Source organism: Eleginops maclovinus, chromosome 6, assembly GCF_036324505.1.
Source record: "Eleginops maclovinus isolate JMC-PN-2008 ecotype Puerto Natales chromosome 6, JC_Emac_rtc_rv5, whole genome shotgun sequence".
Classification (NCBI taxonomy): Eukaryota; Metazoa; Chordata; class Actinopteri; order Perciformes; family Eleginopidae; genus Eleginops; species Eleginops maclovinus.
The window spans coordinates 21,972,055-21,998,171 of NC_086354.1; the positions used below are offsets into that span (position 1 = coordinate 21,972,055).

Consider the following 26,117-nt stretch of genomic DNA (forward strand, 5'->3'; position numbering starts at 1 on the left):
AATGAAAATAGCTGAGATAAGAAGGCAATAAATAAAATAAGGGGAAGGTAAAAAAGGAAAAACATCAACCACAATATTAAAATACACAACATAATAGCAGCCATTTAGCCCTGCAGTTATTCATCCTCATATTTTGTCACATGGTTTCATGTATTAAGCAGTGCTTTCTGTTAATACCAAATAATCTCTGCATTTTGGCACTGAAAATACACACATAGCATCCAAAATGTTGAAAGGAGATTTGTCAAATGTGGATGATGCAAAGGGCATTGCATTTCAAACACTGGCTTTGTGGTATTGCTGCATTTTCAAAGACACAGGTCATGCTGTTAGAAACATAATCATCATTTAAAGGAGCATTTTTCTCCTAATGATTGAGCTAGCTTACAGCAATAAGCAAGAGGTAATGTGCATGAATCCTAAATATGGTGTGATGCAGACATTGGTTGTACACTGTACAAGGCAGACTGAATGTAAGGTGACTGTCATGTTGTATGAAACGCTCAAATAAGGAGATTTACAGCAAATACGATTTCCTTTCTCCTTCCTGCCTTATGAGTCCCACTTCAGTTGATTTTTCAGTGAAGTGTCTCACAAGGGAATGCTATCAAGATGGAAGCGAGAAGAAAAGTGGACAAAGACGTTCCCGAAGGAGGTAAAGCGGTATAATATCATGAATGAAAAATTAAGTCAATAAAAGGGACCTGAGGCACCTTGAAGTAGCTGTGTGTCCGTGTGAGAGGGAGGCAGAGTGTGTGTTTGTTGTGTTACAGACTGAAACCAGGCTTATGCCCTCTCACTTGAAACCAGAAGGTTAGGGGACCAATTGTCTTCCTCACTTCCTAGGGGTTTTTTTTGTTGTTGCTTTTTTCCTTTTTTCCCATCCACTTTCTCTCTCAGCCGCCCTGCTCTCCAGGGAGCTGTGGTTTCTGAAAGGTTTCTCAATGTCCTTAATCCCTCCATCTCTTTGTGTCCAGGCAAAAAATATATCCGCATGAAACTCAAGAGGCCAAAAGGGGCTAAGTCATGTGAGGAAAAAAAGCTTCTTTCCAACATTTTTATAGGAGTAGGGGAGAAAACAAAGCTCCTTTTTGAAGCATAGCACAATACTTTAAATGTGTACATTTCCAAACTGGATTACTTAAGGTTCAGCGAAAAAGGGAATTGGTTTGACTTTCATTTTAACTGAGCCTATGACGGCGTAATCATAGGTTTCAGTAACAAACATTACTTCCATAACTACCGCTGTAAGTGGAAAAATGCAGGACAGCTTGACTAATTTGAAAATATGATTTGATTAAAACATAAATCCATGCATTTGTGTTTTGATGATTTAAGTTGGTGTGCTGTACTGCAATCTGAAATAAGGTGACAATACATACCATGAATTTTAGTCGGTTGATCATAAAATACACCTAGAGGCAAATCCCTTGCATTGTGATTGACTTGTTTTATCTAAAAGCCATGAATGAGTGGTTAAAATACTGTAGCTTGGTTGAAGCAATGGATATATGGTGGAAACCATTAGATAAGCAATATGAATGGTTGAAATAAGTGGTTAAACATAACAGATAGCCTACATGGTTGAATTTCCTTGCTAAAAGTGCAAGATGAATGGCTTTAAGTATTAGCTTAAAGTAATGGATAAACAGATGAAACTGTTAACTTGAAAACTGGATAAATGGTTGGATAGAAGAAGGATACAATGTTAAAACATATCACAACAAGATTATTTTTTATAAAGTTGAAAGTGTTAGCTAATGGTAATGGCTAAATGGTTTCAGATAGCTGTTACTTTAAGCTAGCTGTTACTTCAAGCCTTAAACTTTAAGCCTTAAAGTAACAGCTGAAAGTAACAGTTGGCCTAAAGTAACACCTAGCTTAAAGTAACAGCTAGCTTAAAGTAACTAGCTGACAGTAACAGTTAGCTTAAAGTAACAGTTAGCTTAAAGTAACTAGCTGACAGTAACAGTTAGCTTAAAGTAACTAGCTGACAGTAACAGTTAGCTTAAAGTAACTAGCTGACAGTAACAGTTAGCTTAAAGTAACAGTTAGCTTAAAGTAACTAGCTGACAGTAACAGTTAGCTTAAAGTAACAGTTAGCTTAAAGTAACTAGCTGACAGTAACAGTTAGCTTAAAGTAACAGTAGCTGACAGTAACAGTTAGCTTAAAGTAACTAGCTGACAGTAACAGTTAGCTTAAAGTAACGGATAAAAGGGGTGAAACTTTAACAGAAGCCTGAGCTAAAAGTAATGAACACATTGATGAAATAGTTAGGCCAACGGAACTAATAAGTTAAATTAGTTAGCCAACTGCTATATCGGTGAAAAAGTTAGCTGACCGCAACAAGTATATGGTGGAAACACTGGGCTAAAGGTTTGGCTAAATGGCTAAAAGTGTTTGCTTAAAGCAATGAATTAACAGTTGAAACAACTAGCATAAAGTAGGCTACTTGATAAATGAGTGAAAATGTTTCCTTTTTCACTCAAGCAATGGGTAAGGAATGGACATCATTAGCTTAAGGTAACATAAATGTTAGCTAGCTAAAAGTAATGCAAAACAGTTTCAACAGTTAGCTTAAAGTACTGGAGAAATGGTAACAGGGTAAACAGTTAAAACAACATTAAAAGTCTCGTTTCTGCCAATCAAAGTGGTAGTAAAACGCTTGTACTAGGCCTACTTTTACCAAAATGATCCAAATATTGACATTTTTAATCAATAACCTAGTGTAGGTCAACGTTCAGTCAAAAGTACATTGACAACAACATTTGGTAGTTTTGATGAAGAGCTGCCGAGGCGCTCATCTGTTTGGGCTGTGGGGGGAAATCAGGAAAAAAGGCAGACCGAAGCAGCATACAAAGTAAAACCAAGATGGGTGCTCATCATACTGCAAGCTGATAATATTTATGATTCAACAGTTTGACTTTCAAAATCTTCCCTGAGCAGCTTTACCTAAATTCATAAATTACAGGTTTTTAAACAACAGCCTTTTGAACAGAGATATGTGGCATTATCTGATCCTGTGTGCTGTAATAAAAAAACAACTTGCGCCCGCCATTTTGTACATCATCATGTCTTTATTTATGTGTAAACAAACTCTGAAAGGAGCATCAGCCAGGTGGTTTTTTGGCATTAACATGATCGATATCTTTAGCAGTCATGGATAAAACAGGATCACTCCACTGCAAAAAGAAGGTCTTCTTTAACAAGTCATGACAAGTCGGTCCTTCAACCTTATTTTTTCTTCCAATCAATGTCTTCAAATGTAATGTAATGACCATAACTTGCTCACTGTAGTGATTTCAAAAAGGCGAAAACATCCTAGGTCTAGTCTTGAAGTGAATAGAAACTCACTTTATAACAGACATTTTCCACAATAAATACGATTTTAGGACTTGAAAAAATGACTTACATGTGGCCTTTTTTTGCAGCGTGTGTAATAAATAACATGACACTTCCATATGAACTGTTTGCGACCTCAGTTCAGTCTAGCAGGGAAGGTAACTTTTTTTCTCATCTTACTTGGTGTATGCAGTGTTTCTCACTACTGTATAAGGTGCCGGGTGGGTGTGTGTGTGTGTGTGTGTGTGTGAGAGAGAGAGACAGAAATGTCATAGCTTTGGGAATGTGATTCAGTCATAATGTTTCGTTGGTGCGAGTATGTTGATGCGTTTGTGGTTAAAGATTTGGACACTGTCCAGAGGCTTATTAGGTTAGTAGTTAATTAAAATATGTAACAGGTGAAGAGTTGCAAAAATAACCTTCTTAAAAACAACAGATAAAACGTCTGAAGCAATCACAGCATTAGTGTTAAACTCAGAGTGCAACATAATTCGCTTAGTCACTTCCATTGTACATAAACAACAAATATATTTACAATCAAGAAAATAACAAACACATAATTCATAGCAAAAGAAATGTTACCACGTTCAGAACCACAGACAAATAAGTCGTTGTGAGAATGTAAAGTGTGTGTGTGTGTGTGTGTGTTTATGTTACTGACCTCTTATGACTGGCATTAGGCTGTGTGTGGTTGGTAGAGCTCTCCTCTTTCACAGATTTATTCCACTTGCCTTAAAGTGGAATCTGAAACCAACCACTAACAAAAGCCCTGTAACAGCCTCCATCTTCAATGACAAAAACTGGACATATTTTCCCCATAAGTGGTCCAAAACGCTTGATTATTTGATGTAGTTTGATCGAAACCATTTAGGGTTGCAATCAGGCACTTTAAAACCCTGAAGTGCAGTATCTTGAAGCTCAATTGTGTCAGTTTTTTGCTTTAAAACTCAACTTCAGCCAACAAAACATTCAGAAAGGTAATTCAAATTCAGCTTTTTCCTTTCCAAGACGAGTGGTGCGTTTGAAAGCATAAAAGCTTACAACAAACTGAAAGAAAATCCAGAAACACACGTTATAATTCACTGTGTTTTGCAGGTATAAGGAGACTGATGTCAATGCTACGAAGGTGTGTTCTTCATGATTTTGTTGTATCATATTTTGGTCTGTTTCAGAAAGTAGATCAAATCAACCAGCTTCAGACCATGTAGATGTAGAAAAAGAAACATGTCACTGTCTTTAAAAATGGGAAGGATGATTGAGCCACATCTTGGCTGTTTAGAATATATAAAATCCAACTTTTCTGCAAAGTTGCATGAACGTCACCGCTTCCTGTACTGAAATAAGAATGAATAAACAGTCTGCAGGTCCGTCTTTGAAGAGAGAGGCTGGGATACCTTTTTAAATCCGATTTGTGAAGCTGTTGTAACTCTAAAACAGCATCCTCCTTTTGTTGTGTGCCAGTATGCATTTACTGTATGTGGCTGTGTATGTATGTATGTATGAGTGTGTGTTTAGGTGTGTGTGTGTGTGTGTTGAATCCTTCTACCACACCTCCTTTTAAGGCTTTTCAAGCTGCTTTGGATCAAAGTCAGTCCCAGGGGATAATTCAGCAGAAACACTGAGTTCAAAAACATCACAGCCTACCTTCACGTACTGCTGAATTCTATTTCTCAGACACATTTCAACACCTACTCGATCTTTTTGCTTCACAAAAAAAGGGGGGGCTGATGTCCCTCCAGCCACACTTAGGTTACTGGCATCGAAATGTGAGCTTCAACTGACTTCATCGCAGCGTTCACCGAATCATCCGTATAGAAAATGTTAAATGCTCTGATACTAACCCTAATGTCAAATTAGGATTGAAGAGGGAGGGCTCCCCGTTAAACACAAAGGGGAAAAATTCACGTCCCAGACTTGGCTCTAAGCCCTCGTCTTAGAGAGAGTGCAACTGATGTGCGACAGACTAAAGCTAAAACGTATAAACAGCGCAGGGGGGCCGGAGAGAGAGGAAGAGAAATTGTTATAGTTTGTTATAAGGTTAAAATGAACCCCACACTGGCCACGAGATTAGAACAGATAAACAGCACATTAGGCTATACGCATCATCATAATTACCGATAGATATATAGCAGTCACAGCCGCCGCCATCCAGATTTAGAAACACATCGGACTAAAAGGGAAGGGACAGGAGGAGGAGAACCTTCTTTTTCTGGATTTAAATAAATATTTGTGTGTTTTTTGATTCTTTAAAGCCGTCTTTTTTTCCTCCTGCCAGGCGGGATTTGATAGGAGAGGAGAGGCAGGGTTGCAGGGGGGGGGGTCTCTATGTGAAGTTCTGGAGGGGCTGGCTGACCCTCATGCAGGCCCAATAGAAAGCCCGAACCAGGGTGACGAGGACCAGGAGCAGCATGACAGCCCAGGAGGCGTAGATCCCCTGGTAGGCCTGAGCCTGCACCCACGTCCCAGCCTGAGGAGAGGCAATAATAATTAACAATAATGACATGACATTTATCCAAAGTGCACAAACCACAAAGGTGCAAACTCTGAACAACAAGGAAAGTGCAGATATATTCATTTCAAGCAAGTCATACTGTTGTTAAGTGCTGGTGAATTATTTACAAGCCCTAAATCAACTTTTTAAAGTGCTTTTTTCAGAATTGAATTGCCACGCTGCAATCAAAACAGATGGGTTTTCAGTTTGCGACAAAAGACATTTAGAGTTCCTGCTGTACTGATATCAATGAGGAAGTCATTCCATAATAATAATGACACCTTTATTTATACAGCACTTTTCTGTATAAAAAAGTGCTTTACATGGATTTCAAAACGAGCCGTTCAGGCAGCAACAGAACAAAAGGTCAACAGTCCACCCGAACCCAAAACCTAAACAAAAGCAACAATAAAACATCGGGAAAAAAAGTAGTAAAATCCATTGCATAGGGTAAAATCGAGTCGTGGCATTATTAATGAAAGGCTCTGATAAAGAGATGAGTTTTTAGAAGTGATTTTAAAAGATGTCTCTGCCAGCCTCAGATTCTCGGCCAGGGAGTTATAATGAGGCGGCTCGAGTCCAATCAGGCTGCCTACATCCAGGAACCAGACGTTTAAAGCCACAATTACACTTAAAAATGTTCCATGCATTTATAATGCGACCCATTTTTGCTGCAGCACATCGTGCATAATTCAAGTATCCAGTGATTTTTTGGATATAAACGTATTTCTTTATCTAACACAAATTAACACTTATTAAAATGCACCCGAAGTCTGGAGTTAATCCACCTGCACCAGACTGAAGCAGAAACACTGAATTGTTTTCCCAACATTTTTTCACGGGAGCATTCAATACCCAAGAGTGTCTGAGGGCTAAGAGAGAAAATAGCTTTCCCATCAAGTATTAAGTGTGCAGCTGCTCAGAAGAAAATTATTTAATGTAGATGGCAAAAGTGACTTTGACAGAACCCACGGGGATCCGCTGAGAAAATATGGAAATATGAATTCCTGTTTCAAAGTCACAACACTAGAGCTAAGCTAACATGTGTAGGAAAGGTCAAACTAGATTCAGAAGGCATTGTTTTAATATCTATTGTTTCATTGCTCAGAAATAGCATATCATTCAAATAATAAATAACACTCTTTCTTGTTTTGACAGCCTGAGATCTCGTGGATGATACACACCTCTGGCTCAGATGATTAATGCTATCTAGAATAAACCTCCAGGCATGTTAAAGCAACCAGATAGGGTTTGTGTCTGACACACTGTCAGGCAGGCGCGCTTTATAATTATTTAAGGACAGCGACTGGCACTCTCATCCGACTATGAGGTAATCAAAACAGCTCATGCAGGCAGAAGAAAAGCATAAAACACGCTCAAAAGAAATGTTTAGCATGGCTTCAGTCTTCCCCTCTTCTTCTGTAAATGATGTGTAAAGTTTTAATGACTCCTTAACATTTTACACAGCGTCTTTTAGCTCATGCTGCCGACTTAGGGACACACCGCAGCTCCGGAAACGCACAGCTTTTATGGCGATAAATCTTCTTAACTACCTTCATGTACTGCTAAACAACCGCTTCCTTATTCCTAATTAAATGCAGTCTGGAAATGAGGTTTGATCCGCTACTTGTTTTGGGCCGCTGCCGATAAAACTTTTCCTGACGCAGCAGAGATTAAACTGTCAGAACCTCATGCTCTTGTGCCACTCGGATAATTAATGCAACCCCTTTTTCTTTCTTTTTTTAATAAACACAACCAGGTCTTAAGTTGTGACATTTATTGCCACTACACTGGCATAATGCAATACTGTCAATACAGCAGGTTCATTGTCTGTGCATTGCTTATTGTTCTCCATGCTGGCAGGCACGTAAGCATCCTCTATTGACTGTGGGTCGCTGATTCATGCTCACCTTGCACCCTCTGCTGGTTAGAAAGCAGAATGCATGGATCCAGACTATCTTCTACTGATTGTCCAAATAATCATCATCTACAAAAGGTTACTCTACTTTTTCACTCTTATTTGAAGCATTAGCCAAAGGGCAGCCAATTAAAAACGTGAAAGTGTAAAGTGAAGGCATATAAAACTAAGAGTAAGAAATAAGAAAGGGAAAACTAGGCAGGAATAATATAAATCTTCCCTGCCTTTCAGTGGGCGTTCTGCAGCTGCTGTTGCAACCTGAACACGGCTTACAGTTCGACTCGGTTGCCTCTGTGCTGAATCTCCCTGACAAATAGAGGCCTGTCACAAAAGCAGTGCAGAGCGGCTGAGAGGTGCACACCCTGCGTGTTTAACAAACGACTGCAGAGAGAGATTGTAATCGTACTGCCTCCCTCCTGCTGCCTTGGTTTCTTCTGCAAAATGTCAGAATGGGAGGAGATATTAGGAAAAGATGATATTACAGGGTTCTTTTTACTGTCATTTTTAGCCTGTTCAAAAGTAGGAACCAATCATACTCTACTAAGCAGGAGGCCCCTGTTGATTGGTTGTTAGTACGATGTTTTGTGCCTAGAGCTGCAATGAGTAGTTCATTTCAGATCATTTACATTTTTAGAGCAATTAAAATGTCAGTAAATGCTGTTTGGAATCCTCTTGTATACTGTTTTACATCATATTAAAAAGAGGAATATATGTGTTTTTGACCTGAAAAACAAGACATTTTAAAAAAGGATGGATTTTTCTGACATTTTATAGACCAATACACTTAATCTAGAAAAACAAAAAGCAGTATAATTAACTATGGAACATAATCGTGGTGATATCGACTCACCATCAGCCCGGCAGTGGCGATGCTGAATAGCAAGCAGAGTAGAAAACACCACAAGCTCCGCCTCCGGGGATACCTCTGACCAATGGAGGAGCTGCAGGACCGACAGAGGAGAGAAGGGAGAAATTAATCGTATTATTACAAGTACAACATAATGATACAACCCTTCGTTTTAAGTATAATCCTCTTTTCCCAGCAGGCATTGACTTGTCATATTAGGGGAAAGCACAGGCGTCATCAATAACATAACAGTGGCTATGTTCTCTCCCTGGTTACCAATTGAAAATGACAGGCTACATGATTCTTACCAGGAGCCTGAACCTGCTGAATGGATTTCAGCCATCATTAATTGCTTTATTTATTATGCTTTTTCCTGCTGTGACGTGCCAAAATATATTATGTGAAATAGCTCTATTAATTGAGAGGAATGGGGGGTAACATTTATCTGGCATCTTTCATATTTTGAAGCACACTAAAACCCCCAGGATCAATCATTTTAGTTTGTGTATTTGGGGAATGAGTAACCTTTTATTACTGAAGTGCAGAACTGAAATAACACGTGACCGATGATGGTGATACACCTGGATTAAACCTCCTGCAGCACCTGTCCAGGCTTTATCCAGCAAGTTATTTCTGATTTGAAATTGAATTCTGATGACTAAAGCTTTTCATAAAGACCGTCACGACGCACCTGTGAGACCCAGTAATACAACACGCACTGGTAATAAGTCTTTTCAGTAACTAGTGAGGAGCAAAAGACACAAGGCCACCTGCTGCTCAGTGAGGCAGCCAAAAACGTCAAAACAAAAGCTCTCTTTTTGAATATTTCTTTGACGTTTTACCTTGAACACGCTTCTGTATTCAAGGCATAACCAGAAATGATAGTCATATCAAACTGTAATATAAAGGATTTGCCATACTTGATCATCACAAGTAGCAAATTCCTGAAGTCCCATGATCATGTTTTTAAGAAGCTTACGCAGACAGAGGTATAGGAATTTGGTTTAAAGCAAAATAAAAGGGAATTCCTGAGGTAGAAAACACACATGCAGCTAAATCCATCAGATTAGAAACCTCATGATGTTATAAGCATATTTTTCTAAGGCCGACCCAGCGCCAGAGCAGATCTACTGAAGGGTTATTGGGTCATTGGCGGGGGGGGGGGTCCATTCTCCCTCCATTGCTTGCTTTTGTGACATTAAAAACTCTTTAGCAACTTCGAACTCAGTGTCAATTATAGTCGATTGTGACAGTGTGAATATGCTTCACAGCTGGTAGGAGGGGCATCAATGACCGCTAGGGGGGGGGGGCACGGCCCTTGAATGCGCCCCCTTAGCGCCGCCACTGGGCTGACGTTTGACCACTGAGCTGATGTTTGACCACTGAGGGCGTACTTTCCTCAGCTTCTATTCAAAGTGACCACATGTTTGGTGTCTCCGTTCTGTATATCACACACACACACACACACACACACACACACACACACACACACACACACACACACACACACACACAGTCAGAAATGTGTTTGAAAATGAATCCTCATCTTCCAAATTCCCGACATCTAATGAAATATTCTGCTTCAAACCCAAAAACATTTTCACTGAGGTCAAAAAACAATTTGCTCCCCCGCAGCAGGTAGCCGCACACAAAGAGAGGCACGCACCTGTACGCTTATTAACAAATATTCAGAGCTTCATTCCAACACCTCAAAAGAAGCTTTGAATGGGAACAGAAATGCAATTCCCTTCAGCCCTGTCATATCTACAGAGCCAGGGCCCAGCATTTTCCTTTCAGCACACACACACAACACACAGAGGAATGTATTCGCTTAAATATTTGTCGTGTTATCATTAAACCATTTAAATAAAAGTCACATAGAGTAGATTTTCACAACCATGTTCGTCTCATTTAGGCAAACACAAGCTCTGAGGAGAACAATGTGCCGCAGATCTGAAGCCACTTCTGGCTCACTGTGTGTGTGTGTGTGTGTGTGTGTGTGTGTGAGTGTGTGTGTGTGTGTCGGATTACTGGAGTGAAAGCTTTAGCAGAATGCCTGAGGATGTAAATCTACAATATTAAAGTACAGCGGGGACGAACGCATGTGATGGATGTTAACAGCTACTTACACTTTCCTGCAGTGTGGGCACCTGGCCAGCGTCCGGTCTGTGAACTCTGTCCACTGGAATTATAAAGAGAAACGCTCGTCAAACACATGCACATTCGTCCAAATTGGTCAAATGATCTACTTTATAGATCACAAAACTGATTGTAATTCATGTAATCTCGATTCTCGATACCTCAACTTTAAAAATGAGCTGCGTTACTGTTACTTACATCACGCTTATGAATACAGATGGAGAAAAGTGTTATTTTTAGAACCTATATAACACAGCACAAGAAAGTTAAAACCCCAAAAAGCATATTAGGGCCTCTCACAATATAAACACACACGGATTTTAAAATGTACAAGTGTTTATACACAATGTAGTAAATGTAAAAGCGCTAATGTGTGCAGAGTTAAAAGTGCAAAGTCCTTCACTGTTTTATAATATGTTGGTATTTGGAATTAGGGACTTTTATGCAGTTGTCCTGGTCTGACCTGGTGGTGTAAAGGGCAATTGTCTATAAAGTTTTGTCAAAAAGCAGCACATAAAGCAAGATAAAGTTGTTCATTCCTGGTAAACAATCCAAAACTGAAGCAAAGCAACAATCTGTACATTTAAGAAGCATAATGTAACCTAATTATCTATTGTTGGTGCATAGTCAGTTGATTGCTCGGCTGATTAAACGCACTGATGGGGGCGGTCTTATTTAACTGGGCCTGCTGCTGCTGCTGCTGCTGCTGCTGCTGCATTATTTTGATGAAATTTAAGATAATCATCAAAGCTCTTGCTAACATCAAAAAAAAAAAAAAAGATGAGGAAGAGAAATCGTCTTCTCTCGGGGTAGCCATTTGTAAACCCTGCAGAGCAGAATACACCGTGCATGCTGTGCATTCATCTTGTTGTGAACAAACACTCTGTATTGGAGGCACAGAGAACATTATCGCTCCATCTTTGATAAAGGGATCACGGCACCGCCACCCAGGGCACAGATTTGTATTTTCATTCCGCCTCCCCGTCTGCACGCAGGTAGGAAAAGGTCACACTGAATGCTAAACACCCTGAAACATCTCTTAGCCTCTAACTAAATCCTTTCTTTCCTCTCACTCTCCCACCCTCCTCACTTTCCCACCGTATATTCAAACCATCTTTACCTGTCCTATGCATTGTTAAAAAGCACCAAGTTTAAATTCCCCTTTAGCACAAAAAGGACTGGATATATCAGCGCAGGGTGGACAGGGTTATTGATCCATACCAATAACTCAACATTCACTTGGCCCGGTGCAAATAGGGTTTCAATAATTCACCGTTCTGGCTGCGCTTCAGTACATTTCACAACAAAGACCTTGCAGCTCTACTGAAACTGTCACGGGATATTTCAACTACAACTGATGGCAAATGCCAAAGCTGTTTTATTATTCGGCTATTGTGCATTATAATGCAGCGGCTCTCCATACAGTGGCTGTTTTATTGGATCTTGGCTCCCTGTGGAGACTTGTTTATTGGTGGTGCCTGTTTGGATGTGTCATTTAAAAGAGATGGCAGGAAGGGGCCTGTGCCAGAGAGTTAATAAATTGAACGGATTTTTAAAAATTCCTTATCATAGAGGATGATAAGAGCAATCAATCACTGACTTTGTAAAGAGAATCTATGCTACTGACGGCATGCAGACCTCAAATTTATATTATTTTAAACCTCAGAAAGAGCAATATATCTTACGACAGAAATCCAGTGGCATTATTTAGATGCACTGTAAGTTAAGACATAGTTCATTAGAATTATACAAATACAAAAATAAAGTCGTTTAGTGAACTGTTTTGAGGGAATTTGATCCTATGTTTATTGCAAATGAGAAGATCATTACCACTCCCATTTCTGTGTAAAAACAGACTGTCTAGATTATGTGCAAGACTATTTCTGGACAAGGAAAAGTGCTATTCTGAAAAAACATTCTGAAGATCCTAGTCTAGAAAGAGTCCTAATGAATACATTAAATGATAATGTGTTAACTAGTGAGCTTTAGATGCTGGTGGAGAGTTAGCTTAGCCGGTTTCCAGTCTTTATGCTACGCTAAGCTAGCCCTCTGGTGGCTGTGTATTTGACAGACAGACATAAGATCTATTGCAAATCCTTCAACTGTGACACCAAAACTGTGACTGTAAATCTTGACCGTATTTCTCTGAAGCCACACAATCACTGCTCATTTCTCTTTATTCTCAGAACATGTAAACGGAGAGAGACTGGTACCAGGAAGGTGTTGTTGCAGTGTCCACAGGAGACCCGGGCCCCGGCTGGCTGGGGGTCAGGACTGGCCGGGCCAGGATGAACCGGACCCAGATTAATTATCCTCTTACTGTAAAAAGAAGGAACAGAGAGATTCAGCGTTAAGAGCAATCTAATAATCACTGGCTGATGCGGTGAGCAGTCGTGACGGAGAGGAAAAAAGGCTGACGGCAGCTTCACTTTTTGGGATCCATCAGCAGCCGATCCTCTCATTAGCACTAACACCGCTTTCCTACAATCAGCTTCCTCCGACACCTACAGTCGCTCATAATCAGACGGCAGCCCAGAGATGTGTCAGCAAGTCTGGTTCGAATGCAAAACAGACAGAGTGGAGGTGAACTTCTCAGAGTGATTTAATGCAGCAGGGAAAGTGGCCTCTGTGGAATATATACACCGTTTAGCATCAGTTTAATTAAAAAGGTTACTCTTGGTCGACTCCAATGAAACCAGCAGCATTAAAGGGGCTCCATTATACTCATTTTCAGATCCAGATTTGTATTTAGTGTCTCTACTGTGACATATTTCATGCTTCAATGTTCAGAAAGCTCTTCATTTCTCTCATACAGCCTGCACTGCAGCTCCTCTTTTCACCCTCTGTCTGAAACCAGAGCCCAGTCTGCTGTGATTGGTTAGCTGGCCGGCTCTGTTGTGCTTAGAGAGGTCCCGCCCCTTAGCCTATCACGTAAAATGTGTTGGGAGCGCTAGCCAATATAAGTGCGAGTGTTACATAGTGGTGTGACGTTGTTCCGGAAGTAACCAAAGGAGTCCAATTTATGCCTTTGCAGACCATTTACATGCACCAAAACCTATATAACACACTACAGGAAAGGGAAACTCAAAAAGCAAAATAGGGCCATGTGTGTGTGACACAGTGATGTCATTATGAAGTAAGCAAAGGAGTCCAATGGAGGGATTTCAGGCAGTGAGGGGGGAGAGTGTGTGGGAGAGAAACTCCTTCTGGAGGGAACACAGGGATTTTAGCCTTTGGAGACCATTAACATGCACAGAAACCTATATAAAACACACTACAGGAAAGGGGAAACCCAAAAAGAATAATAGGGCCTCCTTAAACATATTTGTGATACAGTATTCACAGTTTAGAGACACAGCTTGGGAACAGGATTGGTTTCTAAAGCTAACTCAAAGCTTAAATAGCAAGGCAAATCACTTGAAGGTTTCTTTGACATATAAGGACGTGTCACTTGGTTTGAAAAACTAAATAAATTGCCTTAAAATATTCAAACATGAAATCCCTAATTAGCCTTCAGCCTTAACCTATGATCCGCACTGACAGATGAATTATGAGCTTCAGATCTCTATGCCCCCAGATTTCGGTGGGTGTACCGTTTCACATCCTACATATTTACATAGTAGCAGAAAATTAACCAACGAAAATACGGCTATAAATGTTGCTTTTGAAAAGCGTTTACCTCAGGCATCAGAAAATGCCTCTCATCTCTGTCAGTGATGACACCAGGCTGCGGCTGCACGACGTTCAGATGAGCTGCCAGGGCTGTTACCTTCACTGACTGTTATCTGCCTTCTGTTTCTCACACTAAAAGAATACAACACAGCGGCATCTGTCTGGCCTGTAAATATGTTTAATGCCTTTCCTGACATAAGGCATTTTAAACTTTATTTCCTACATTGTATTTGAACTTTTAGCAGCCCTATAATGTTGCTGAAAAAAAGTGATTTACTACAGCTCCATTTCCAGTTTACCATCAGCTGTTTTTGTTCCAAAGAGACTCACGCTATATTGAATTGAAATTGCTAAGTGTGTATCTGGTGAGCAGCTACTCTGCAGGGGTTAAGTGGATAATTAAAGCACATACATGCTGAATGAACTATATTATTTCAGCTGCAAGGTGCAGATTTAAATTAAATATAATCCCCATCCCAGAATAGATTAAAGGCCCAAAATCAGACACAGTTAATGGTGTATGTTACCCAGGTATAAAGAAGTGGAACACATGATGTGGCTGTTATATCCTCATCCGGCTCGCTGAGCACCGGGAGCACAGCCTTCATTTAGGGACTGCTGCTCCCTCTGCGCCTCGTTTCCTCTGCTTCACTTCACCCACACACACCCACACAGACACACACAGACACACAGACACACACAGTTGGAAAGAGTTGCTCACCAATATGGCCGGGGACAGGCGATCCTCTGGGAAGTGACTTTGCAGATGAGCAGGCAGTTGCAGGGGCAGCGGACGTACTTCTTCCCTGCCGGGGCGTTTTTAATGGGCTGCAGAGGGAGACAGAGACACACAGGACGAAGAGATAAGAAGACAGCAGAACATCCACTTACAATGGGGGTAGATAACAAGCCAATTATTCTTGATGGACAAGAATTAACCAATGCGACGCCACAGAGAGAGGCATTCTGGGGGATATTGGAAGAGACAGTACTGCAGTCCCAGGTTTTATTTTACTTGAGTTATTACGGCCATGATAAAGGAAGTTGCAAACTTGAACTTGTTTTACTTTTAGTAGGGGATTTTATTCTAAGGATGCAGGGGATGGTGCAGCTTATGGTAGCGGAAAGTACATTTACTCAAGTACCGCACTGAAGTACTATGTTGTCATATTGCACTTGAGTATTTCCATGTTATGCTACTTTATACTTCTACTCCACTACAGTTACACAGATGCAGTACTGCGGCGTCAATATACAAAAAATACAACCCAGTATTTACAAAAATGATCCAAAATTGGCTTCACATTGACACACGAGAATGCCATGACATGAATATGTAAGAGATAAAAACAGGATAATATGATATAATATAAAACATAAGGTTGTGAAAGGAGACGTTGTGCATGATAAGTACTTTAAGTACATTAAGCTGATATTACTTCTGTACTTTTTGCATTCAAGATTTGTACTTGCAATGGAGTATTTTAGGTATTTCTACTTTGACTTAAGTTAAGGATCTGAGTAGTCCTCCACCTCTGGTACAAATGATTTATCCAAAGCAATTTACACACACTTCAATACTGTAGACAATGAATACAGGAGCAACTCAGGGCTCAGTATGTTGCCAAAGGACACTCGGACATGTTGACTTCAGGTTGTGGGATCCAACTGCTGACGCTCTGATTTGCATAACAGTTCAGGAGATGCTAGTTTGAAGATGGTGAATACCAGCAGGTAATTTAAGACCCGAGCGAACGCATCAAGAACTCACTCTTTGCCTTTAAAACACATTCTATTAGCTTACTGGAAAGAAACTGGTTTATTAAGCGCTGCATTTTACCTTAATATCAATATAGAATAAAATACAGACAACGCTTTCCAGAAATGCTTCAAGAATTTGACTTGCATGTGCTAAGATGTGGTTATATTCTGCAGGCTCCTATAGTATGTTTTCAGATGTGTGTTGCTGTATGCTGTGATGTGCTCCCAATCAAAATGTATTCTTAGAAATGATCCTCAGTGAGTGTTTCCTTTTAGTCACCAGATAAACGTCTACTTTGTGTCCTCTCTCTAGCTCAAAAGACACTGCCGGTCAAACTCAGCTGTGAAGGACGGGGAAGTGCAAGTGTGTGTTTAACAAAACTCCGACTTTATTAATACCCTGCCTTGCTCCGGACTTAATAGAATATCCTGCTGATGGCTCTCTGCGCTGCGTCATTAAACTCCGACTAACCAGATCAGATTGAGTCCTGTGAGTTTCCTGCTTCATCATCAATTTCACTTACAATAGATGTGGGAGTCAGGCTTCTATCTGCAGGGAGGTAATGACAGGGGGTGAAAACTAATATTACAAGTCATCTTTACAGGCTGGATTGTACAGTTTCAGCCGTCTTTAGTCATTAAAGGTATTGCCACATACACATGGGGCAGTGTTACATTAATGCAGTCTAAAATAACACTCCTGCCATGAATCCTACCTTCATTCATATATATTGTAGGTCATTTTGAAGGCTGTGGTTCAACTTTATCGCGCTTTAATACTCAATAACCGGTGTTTCTATTATTCAACCGATTTTTAAAACAAAATCTAACATTATTTATTATATAATGTGCAGCTGCAGGAAATTAAAATGCTCCAAATTATAAATGTATGATCAGAATAACTTTGTTTGTCCCGCAGTGAGGAGATTTATGACGCTACAGCAGCAAAGTTACAGTGCAGATAAAAGGCCAAAGAGTATGCTTGCATATTAAATAAAGAAAGGTAAGCACACCTTATTAGAAATATAAACAAAAAAGCAAAAACTATTCGCAGAAGCTATGGTCAAAAATAAGTAACTAGCAACATTTAAAACGTAAAGAAATATCAAAAAGTGTTCAAGAAATAGTAAATAAATAGTAAATAAAAGGACTTCATTGTAAATAACTGTATATTGCACAAAGATACTTGTATATTAAATGAAAAGGTAGGCACACATTATTAAGAAATATAAAGTACACCATGATAAGAAAAATAAGAAGTAGCAGTTTTTTAAAATGTGAGGAAATATCAAAGTGTCAGAAGGAGTCAGTCACATTCAGAAACTGTACATAAATGTTGACATGATGACTTAATTGTATATAATGCACATGAGCAGAGGTAGTGCACAACTGATTTTCTACATTTTTTAACAGTTTTCATGTCTGATATGATCCTATATTTACCTATATCATAATTGCTCTTCCTAATCTGTGGCTGTGAATTAACATTTGTACTTGAGTTGAGAAATGAAAGCTTGACAAAGATAAAGAACCTGTAGATCAAACCTATGTTTTGCATCCTGTTCACATTCCTATGAAATTAAGATCCGAGTCAGCTCCAGCATGTTCCAGTCGAAATTAAACCTCATCTGTACGTTTTATAAGGTTGCTTTTGACAATCTATATTTGCACAGCATGACATATTTATTTAAAAGTACATATGTTCCCTCCATCTGTGAGTCGCTCATATTGCCAGTCAGTACAGCTGGACACATTTCTTATTTCAACCTCCATCTGTACACCGACATGCACGGCTAGTGATGCACACTCGTGGAGTCCCTTTACCCACTGACAGTGCTGAGATTACATGCTGTGTTATCTTCAGCACAACTGTCCAATTTGCTCAATCATTTAGAGTCCTTTCTCTAGGAGCTGTTTCCTCAGAGAGATGACTCAAACTTAATTTCCCTTTATAACAGTTTAAAGATGACATATTATGCTCTTTTTCAGGTTCATATTTATGTTGTTTCTCTACTGGGACATGTCTCCATGCTTTAATGTTCAAAACGCTCTCATACTGCAGCTCCTCTTTTCGTCCTCTGTCTGAAACCAGAGCCCAGTCTGCTCTGATTGGTTAGCTGGTCGGCCCTTAGCATATCACGATTAATGCCAAGGAGCACTAGCCAATAGAAGTGTAAGTGTTACATAGTGATGTCAGTAAACAAAGGAGTCCATTGACATGCACAGAAACCTATAAAACACACTACAGGAAAGGGAAACCCCCCAAAAGCATAACAGGGTCTCTTTAACTCTTCCTCAAACGCAGTATTAAGCATATCAAAAATAATTGTCTCTAATTAGAAAAGAAATGTAATAATTGGAACAAGATAACAACTAATGTCTGTGGAGTTTCTGTTTGTTCTTAAGCTTCTCAACATTCAAACCAATATTTGCACCCTGATTTTTCCCATCAGCATTTCACTCGGACTAGGTAAAAAGATCTGGCACTTTGACATATGTTACACTTCAGACACGCAGCCTGCTTAGAAAAACATGTGCAATGGTGGATGTGACCCGTCACACCTAATCATGATCACATTTTATGGTATGGGTAGATCAAAACCCTGTTCATTCTCACCACTGGCTATTAATAAATCAAACACACATGTGATTTTAGTCTAGATCTTGTCAAGTTAATTGACTGGTAAAGAGCTAAATGTCTTTCTAGACTTCATAACATCAAAGGAGAAACGACATCAAACAGTCCTCTGAAATCAAAAGATTAACGTTTAGCTTTTAAATTCAGACAAGTGTTAAATATTCACATCATATTTCCTGTGACTTGTCTACACTATATTCACATAAACGAACAGCTGACATTAAGGAGAGGACTTACAGCATAGCACCTTTTTCAGTGGGTCTCAACGTGAGTATTTTGCTGCACCTGTTAAATGACTTTGCACTCACCTAACCAAATCGATTACATGAAAAAATGACTGAACACTTTGGGTAGGGTGAACCAAATAAACCAGTAAGGAGTCTCTGAATCTTTTGGAAAAGCAACTTTGTTTTATTCTTTTTTATATTCTACACATCCAATTTGTCATAGCTCAGAAAGGACATTTATACAGACTGTACACCTTTATAATCCTATTTATTTATAATGATGCGTTTTTAGTGTACATTCTAGGGTTTTAGAGACACATATCTCAAATGCTGGTTGAATGTGTTTTGGTAATTTGCAGTGTGTGTTGCAACTTTATAAAGTATGCACCGTAAACAGATCCAGTGTGTTACACCAGAAACTTACCGTAGCTTCATTGCAGACGCCACACTTCACCACGTGCTGGTGGATCTTTCCCTCCACAGAGATCAGGCTCTGACACACCCTGCAGCTGATAACAGGAGCACTGCCACTCTCAGGGGAGGTGAGAGGGGAATAGGGCGGAGGGTCCTCCCCCAGGAGCACCGAGGGCTGAGTGGGGCTGGGGAACGGAGGGAAGCCTGCACAGGGATGGATAAAAAGCAACAAATAGAACATTGAATACCAAAGTAGTACAGCCAGTGACAAATGACCCGATTGTTGAGGGGAACAAATTAGCAAGAGTTGCACAATGGACTGAAAAGTCTAAATTCACATGACAAGTAACAGCTTACATTAGGATTAATAAGATAATAAGATTTGGTCTCGAGGTGTACTGAAAGGAGCTTTAGAAGAAAAACACTCCTGGAATGCAGAGTGCGGTTAATTTCAACAAGAAAGAGTGTAATGACTAGTGAGAGACTGAAAAATATGAGACAATGACGAGGGAAAGGAACAGTTACATTTAGAAGTAAGATGCAACATACATTCATAGCAAGCAGGCTGAATAGAGCAGTTTATGGCAGCTAAAAACAATTAAGGAGCCATAGCTCATGCTTTTTCCATTATGTTTTCACACACAGTCCCTCCCTTTTTGAGCTGCCATTGGCTGCAGCTCTCTCTTGCAGCATCCCTCATCAGCCTCCTGACTGGCTTTCTCATATGTCAATCAAATCAGGTGTTTCTAAAGATGCTAGCAAGCTAGGTGGTGCTGTTATCTAGCTTGCGAGCATCATTTCTGTTGTTGAAATACATGCAACAGTAATTGTCAACAAACATGAACAAGATATATGTTAGCTGTTATTTTTCTGATCCGGAAACTTGATATTATGCGCATGCCGGTGCTAATTGAGCTAGCTAACAAGCTAAAATATAACGGTTGCTCGGTTAGCTAGTTAGCAAAATGCTGATTCCCTTCTGCTTCAGGTCCCGATAACACAACATAAATCACGTTTTACCCCACCAGGAGATGCTCTTAAAGAAAGGAGCTCACATTACACCCTGCATTAACACAGAGAGAATAGGCTGGTTCAAACAGCTGGGCTATTAGGCTCTGTGTATGTTCATTTAACTGATCAACGTTCTACCTTGTTGTTGTGATTTCTTCTTTGAGCAGTTACTTATAAAATTGTATTTTAGATTAAACTCTTATCCGTACTGTCCTCTTGTTCACTCTTACTCTGTTGCTGCTTAACACCTGAATGTCCCATCAATTAAGGTCCATCTTATCCAGAATGCCCAGTCAGTGGTTGCTAGGCTAGGCTAGCTGGATATCCCTCTGCTTCTCGACCTGATAACAACACAAGGAAAAAGCTCCATGGAGACTCACTCTGTGGTTTGTTGGGTGCGCCGTAAGGAGCAGCACCGGGAGACACCCCGCCGTTACCGCTGCCAAGAGCACCATCTCCCAGATCCGATAGTAACGGGGACCTCTCGCCGTCCGCCATACCGAGAGCCGGGCGTGGGGAGGGGGAGTGGGAGCGTGAATGCAGACCAATACGGTGAGTATTGTTGTGTCGGAAACGCAGGCGTCACATGATCACACCACCGGTGCTGCTGCTGCGGTAACGGGACCGGCAGGCGGGGCTTAGATCGCCCAGGGATGCTGCTTACACCAGGTTTTAATCAGAGGTGGGAGAAGTACTGGGATCTTGTACCAAAGTACAAGTGACAGTGTGTGAGAAACTAAAGTAAAAAGACCTGTACTTAAATACAATTTTGAGGTACTTGTACTTCACTTGTACTCCACTTCAATTTAGAGGTAAATCGTGTACTTAACTCCACTACATATATTAAATCCTTCCCCAAGTACCAAAAGTAAAAGTATTAATTATGCAGATTTGATATGCTTTGATTATTGATCATTAAAGTGTTATCAAAGCTGGTAAAGGTGCAGCTAGTTTTAATGACTTTATATACTGCAGGGTAGATTGGTGTAACTTATAATTCATGTAGCAAATAAATGTATTAAATGCATTTAGCCGACATAATAACATATCTCATAAATTCTTGTTCCTACATTTAATTTGTGCCCTGAAATAATCTCTTCGTAGTGTGAATACTTTGTGCGAAAGTGTACAAACCCACATTGCTCTTTTGTACGAAAATACACCAAAACACACACACACACACACACACACACACACACACACACACACACACACACACACACACACACACACACACACACACACACACACACACACACACACGCACGGATGTAAATATTGTATTATGACTGAACTATTCTTTGTTGTACGACTCTCCCGTCAAAGGCCCAGTTGTTTTAATATCTGCTTGCAATAGAAGCTATACAATGATTATACCATACAGGTATCAGCCAAATAATGGATAAAGCTTTCCCTTACCAATAAAAAAACCCCATCATATAATAAGACACAATACTTATTAGTATTGAATATTTTAATCCTCGTTGAATCAAAGCAGCAAAAAGCAGCATTAAAACATACATCCATCTTCTTCACGTATTTCAAATACTTGTTGGCTGTAGTCATTCTTTCTTATGGCATGTTGATCAAATCCATGGGCCGTTTCATTAGTAGAGTCACCTCAAGTTCCTCCCTCTCACTGAAGAACTGAGCCTTTCCCTCGTGGCTGTGGATCGGATGAGGGAGATGAAGACCGAGTTTACTGAAGAGGAAAAAGACACGTTAACAGGAGAATCTGAAAGGAGGATGTTAAGAGCGGTGTGAAACAGCACTCAAAGCTCAGATCATGACGTGAACCTCTGATTAAAAGGAAATGTCTGCTAATGGGAGCATTTGGTCTGAACTGCTGCTGCTCCGTCTTGAGGGGATAAAAATGAAAGAGGACATTTTCAAAGCATCCCCTTACTATTTAAGCGTCCGCAGATCGAGGAACTTCTCTTTTACATCTAGGACCACATCTGTTGCTTTAGTGTCTGGTAGTTTGATTTTCACCTAAGAGTGGGAAAAAGTCAGCATCATTAATATTGTACACAATTTAATCGTCACTCAGAAAGAATACCAATGTTCTACTTATATTACGTTGTCCAAATAATATTCTCATTCTTGTTTATTATTATTTAAACTATTTAAGGTAGTTAAATTGCTGTCATTTTTCTTTTTCTGGATCTGTTTTGGTGGAAAATAAATTGATTTGTGTAGTCTTTGTTTAACTCTGATCTGATTTTCCACACCGTTACACTTGCTTTGCCTTGTTGAGCAGCTTAACAGTTGAATGTTATGCCCCTTTACACTTTTTATACTCTCCATAAATAGTTTCAAAATGTTTATTAGTTTTTATGAGTCTGAAGTGATCTAGTTTTTTTTATTAATTCTCCAAAACCAGCCCACTCATAGCCTGATAATGTGTCTGCTGCTGCTGTCCCTGAACGCATCCTTGAAAGCTTTTTCATTTTTCTGGGTCAAAGAAAGGACATTGAGTATAAAAAAAAACCCATGGCTGTATATACAAATTACCAGCATTGATTCACAGCACATGGAGGATGGGTCCTTTCCATTCAAGCCAAAGAAGATATCCTCCGTCCCGACACTCTGCTTCAGGATAATTTCATACCTGAACACAAGGTAATACACACATAAATGTAACATCAAAAGGGCATTAACCGGGTGAAAACACACATAGCCTACTAACAGAAGGGAGGCTATGCAATTACAATTTTTCGATTTTAAGCTGGTGGTGATTGTTTTTGTTCCAGTAGACAGGTACACTTAAATCAAAAGCAGAAGAAGTTCAGCACAAGGGCAGCAAGAATAAAGTAATGATACAGTAAAGTTTAGAATTAGGAACCATCAATGCATTGGATGGTTTGGCCTTTTTGGTTCCTCTTAGGTTTAGAATTAAACTCGAGAAGGATGAGGAAAGGTATAATCCTAGTTAAGGTTTTGCCAATGTTTGACCCCTTTATACAGTTAATGCAAGGGTGTGTTCTTTTGTAGTCTTACTCTGGCTGTGGGCGCAGGTCATTATCATCTCCATACTGGGAGCCCTCTGCCACCTCTTCCTCGCTCCAGATATCTTTGCTGTTCTTCTTCACACAGGCAGTCGACACTACATACACAGAGATACACACACATGCAAAGGTAGTTTGTGCATTTCATCAAGACACCTGAATGTCTAAAATGAATGTGGGGTTCATACTTAGAAGTTAAGTGAAAGGAAAAAATATGAAGCATTACCTTCTTTATCTTTTTTGGGTGGGGGACCAACTTGTCCAGGACCAAGCTGGGCACAAGCATTGATATTCTGTTCAAAAATAATTGATATTATCGTAATCGTAGGGAGTTTGGGACTCGCCAAAAGTTGACCGGCACGGTTTGGATGAAAGTGAAAAAAATAACTTCAAAAGACAGAATAATCAACAAGGATATTATATAAAATCTCTCAAAGAAAAACAAGTAAAACAAAAAAATATATATAGCATGCAATAGGATAATGCATTGGTTTTAAGGCAGTCATAAGACAAAACTAAATATAAACAAAACATTAACTAACTAGCCAAGTTTACAGCGAAGCATTACTTTGTGTGTATTGCAGTAACGATTCTGCATATTAAGGCTGAGGGAACTATAAGTTGACTTTTAAATGGGTCTCAAGATTGTACAATATCTTACTTTACAGTCTGCATCATCTTCATCATCCTGCTGGGTTGATAACAAGTCGGACAGAGCCTGTAGCTGCTGCAGCGATGATACTCCAGCAAACTCCATTCAGAAGATCAACAATTTACCTTATTTTTCAAACTTAGACAGGGCACGACCACTCCCTCGAAACAGAAACAGGTGAAATGTTTTTAAAGTATCCTAAAAAAGTTAGATATGTTCATTTAGGTTTTTCCAAGTGATCGTCTGGATTGTGGCTATTGTTGACGCTTGTTCCGTTTCCCTGGAGACGACCGGGCTGCCATGGGAACAGTGACGTCAGATAAACGGAAGAGGAAATTACATTTGTAGATTTTCGGATGAAAAGTCCCATCATCCACGAGCTCTTCATTATCAGAATACAATCACTGCTTTATTAACTGTGTTGTATCACTTTATTTAGGTATGCTGAGTTGGAGCTAATATTAATATTTGTATAGGCTATGATACACGAAGCAAGTAAAGCTAACACAATGCAGAGTATAAGATCATGTTTGATATTTAAAAAGGGAATCTGCAGGATAGTTTACAGTTAAATGAAATTGAGCAAAATTAAATAGCATACTAAAAGTACTAAATTAACCTCAGAATAACATTAGTCCCTATAAGTATACTTCTTAAAACAGTAAACTAATACCATATTATATAATATCCTGTCCAGCATACTTTGAAATTGCTTGCCATTGATGTTGTGCTTTCAACCATAATAAATGCGTTTGTCACAGAACAACTGAAAGGTGGCGTGATTATCGCTTCGAGTATTAACCATGTCCCTCCTCAGACACCGTAGAGGTTGCATGGTCGGCGGGTATCATGTTGAAGGTGACAGGCAGTGCAATGCGGGGACCTGTGAGTTTATTATTCCCGACCCCCGTCTTTGCTGCCTCCTCTGACGGGGATTCACAGCCGTCCGCCCCTTCACTCCTCCGGGACGAGCTCTCTCTGTACACCGCTCCTCCTCCGTCGCAGAAGCCCCGAAATGTGCAGCCTGAAGCGGGTCAGCTGGAGCAGAGTGTCGCCACGCTCCGGGAGTTCACCGAGCCATACACAGGGTGGTGCAAGGACACCTACAGCAAAGTTAAACCCAAAGTTCAAAGTGTGGTCCAGTGTTGGAGCGACTCCTATGCCTATTTGAAGGACCCACCGAAGGACTTCTTTCCCCGGGCAGGAGTGATCTGCTTCACCGGTGTCCTGGGGTTGTTTCTTGCCCGGGGCTCCCGGATTAAAAGGCTTATGTACCCGGCGGGCCTGATGACAGTGAGCACCTCCTTGTATTACCCGGAGAAGGCTGCGGCCGTGGCAAAGGCCACCGGAGACTCCGTGTATGACCGGGCGGTGCAGACCTACGCTGCCTTGGAGAAGATGGTGAAAGCTCCAAGTAAATCTGCAAGAGACTCAGAAACTAAACCATGAGGATCAAGTGTGATTCTGCAACAACTCAGCAATAAGAACTCACCCTGAGTTTTGAAGTGTGATTTTGCAACAGCACAGAAATAAGAAATCACCCTGAGGATTGAAGTGATTCAGCAATAATAAATCAGCCTTTTCCTGATTTTGTAGATTGACATTTGCTACGTAGGCTCTAATCTGTGTGACTTCCTCATGCCCACTATTTGCACTAGCGTCAATGGTAACTCAGGCCGGGCATGGCCTGTCACAAGGGCTTTACAACTTCAATAATTAACGTATGCTTCTGATTTGAATGTATATTTATGTAGAGGAATATTAAAAATCTACTCTCTTATGTTTGACGTCTTCAGACATTTGTTGGTTACAGACTTTCATGTGTACACAATCATTCAAAATAAAATAATCACCTATTTTGAGAATAAGTTGCTTATTTTTTCAGGCAAAGGAGTAACCCTTTTTCTTATACTTTACTAAATTGATTATGTTAAGGTTGGACTGTTAGTCAGATAAAACAATACATTACCTCGGGATCTGGGAAATTGTAACCAGC

At 40.0% G+C, this 26,117-nt stretch overlaps 3 protein-coding genes across 3 annotated transcripts; 1 reads left to right on the top strand and 2 right to left on the bottom strand.

Annotated features, from left to right (window-relative positions):
• Positions 1-3,058: 3,058 nt before the first annotated feature.
• On the bottom strand, positions 3,059-21,041 carry pip4p1a (phosphatidylinositol-4,5-bisphosphate 4-phosphatase 1a). Its single transcript, XM_063886757.1, has 7 exons — positions 20,842-21,041; positions 19,461-19,654; positions 15,132-15,238; positions 12,952-13,057; positions 10,729-10,781; positions 8,603-8,693; positions 3,059-5,810 (listed from the first exon to the last, which is right to left on the bottom strand). Exons 1-7 carry the CDS (start codon positions 20,957-20,959, stop codon positions 5,667-5,669), a joined length of 813 nt encoding a protein of 270 aa, XP_063742827.1. The 5' UTR covers positions 20,960-21,041; the 3' UTR covers positions 3,059-5,666.
• Positions 21,042-21,945: 904 nt separating this feature from the next.
• On the bottom strand, positions 21,946-25,584 carry dnaaf6 (dynein axonemal assembly factor 6). The gene is made up of 6 exons (XM_063885582.1): positions 24,131-25,584; positions 23,696-23,762; positions 23,462-23,567; positions 22,976-23,072; positions 22,368-22,453; positions 21,946-22,163 (listed from the first exon to the last, which is right to left on the bottom strand). Exons 1-6 carry the CDS (start codon positions 24,224-24,226, stop codon positions 22,034-22,036), a joined length of 582 nt encoding a protein of 193 aa, XP_063741652.1. The 5' UTR covers positions 24,227-25,584; the 3' UTR covers positions 21,946-22,033.
• Positions 24,924-25,901, top strand: LOC134865835 (MICOS complex subunit MIC26-like). The gene has a single exon (XM_063885581.1). The coding sequence runs from the start codon at positions 24,971-24,973 to the stop codon at positions 25,568-25,570; it is 600 nt and encodes a 199-aa protein (XP_063741651.1). The 5' UTR covers positions 24,924-24,970; the 3' UTR covers positions 25,571-25,901.
• The last annotated feature ends 216 nt before the right edge of the window (positions 25,902-26,117 follow it).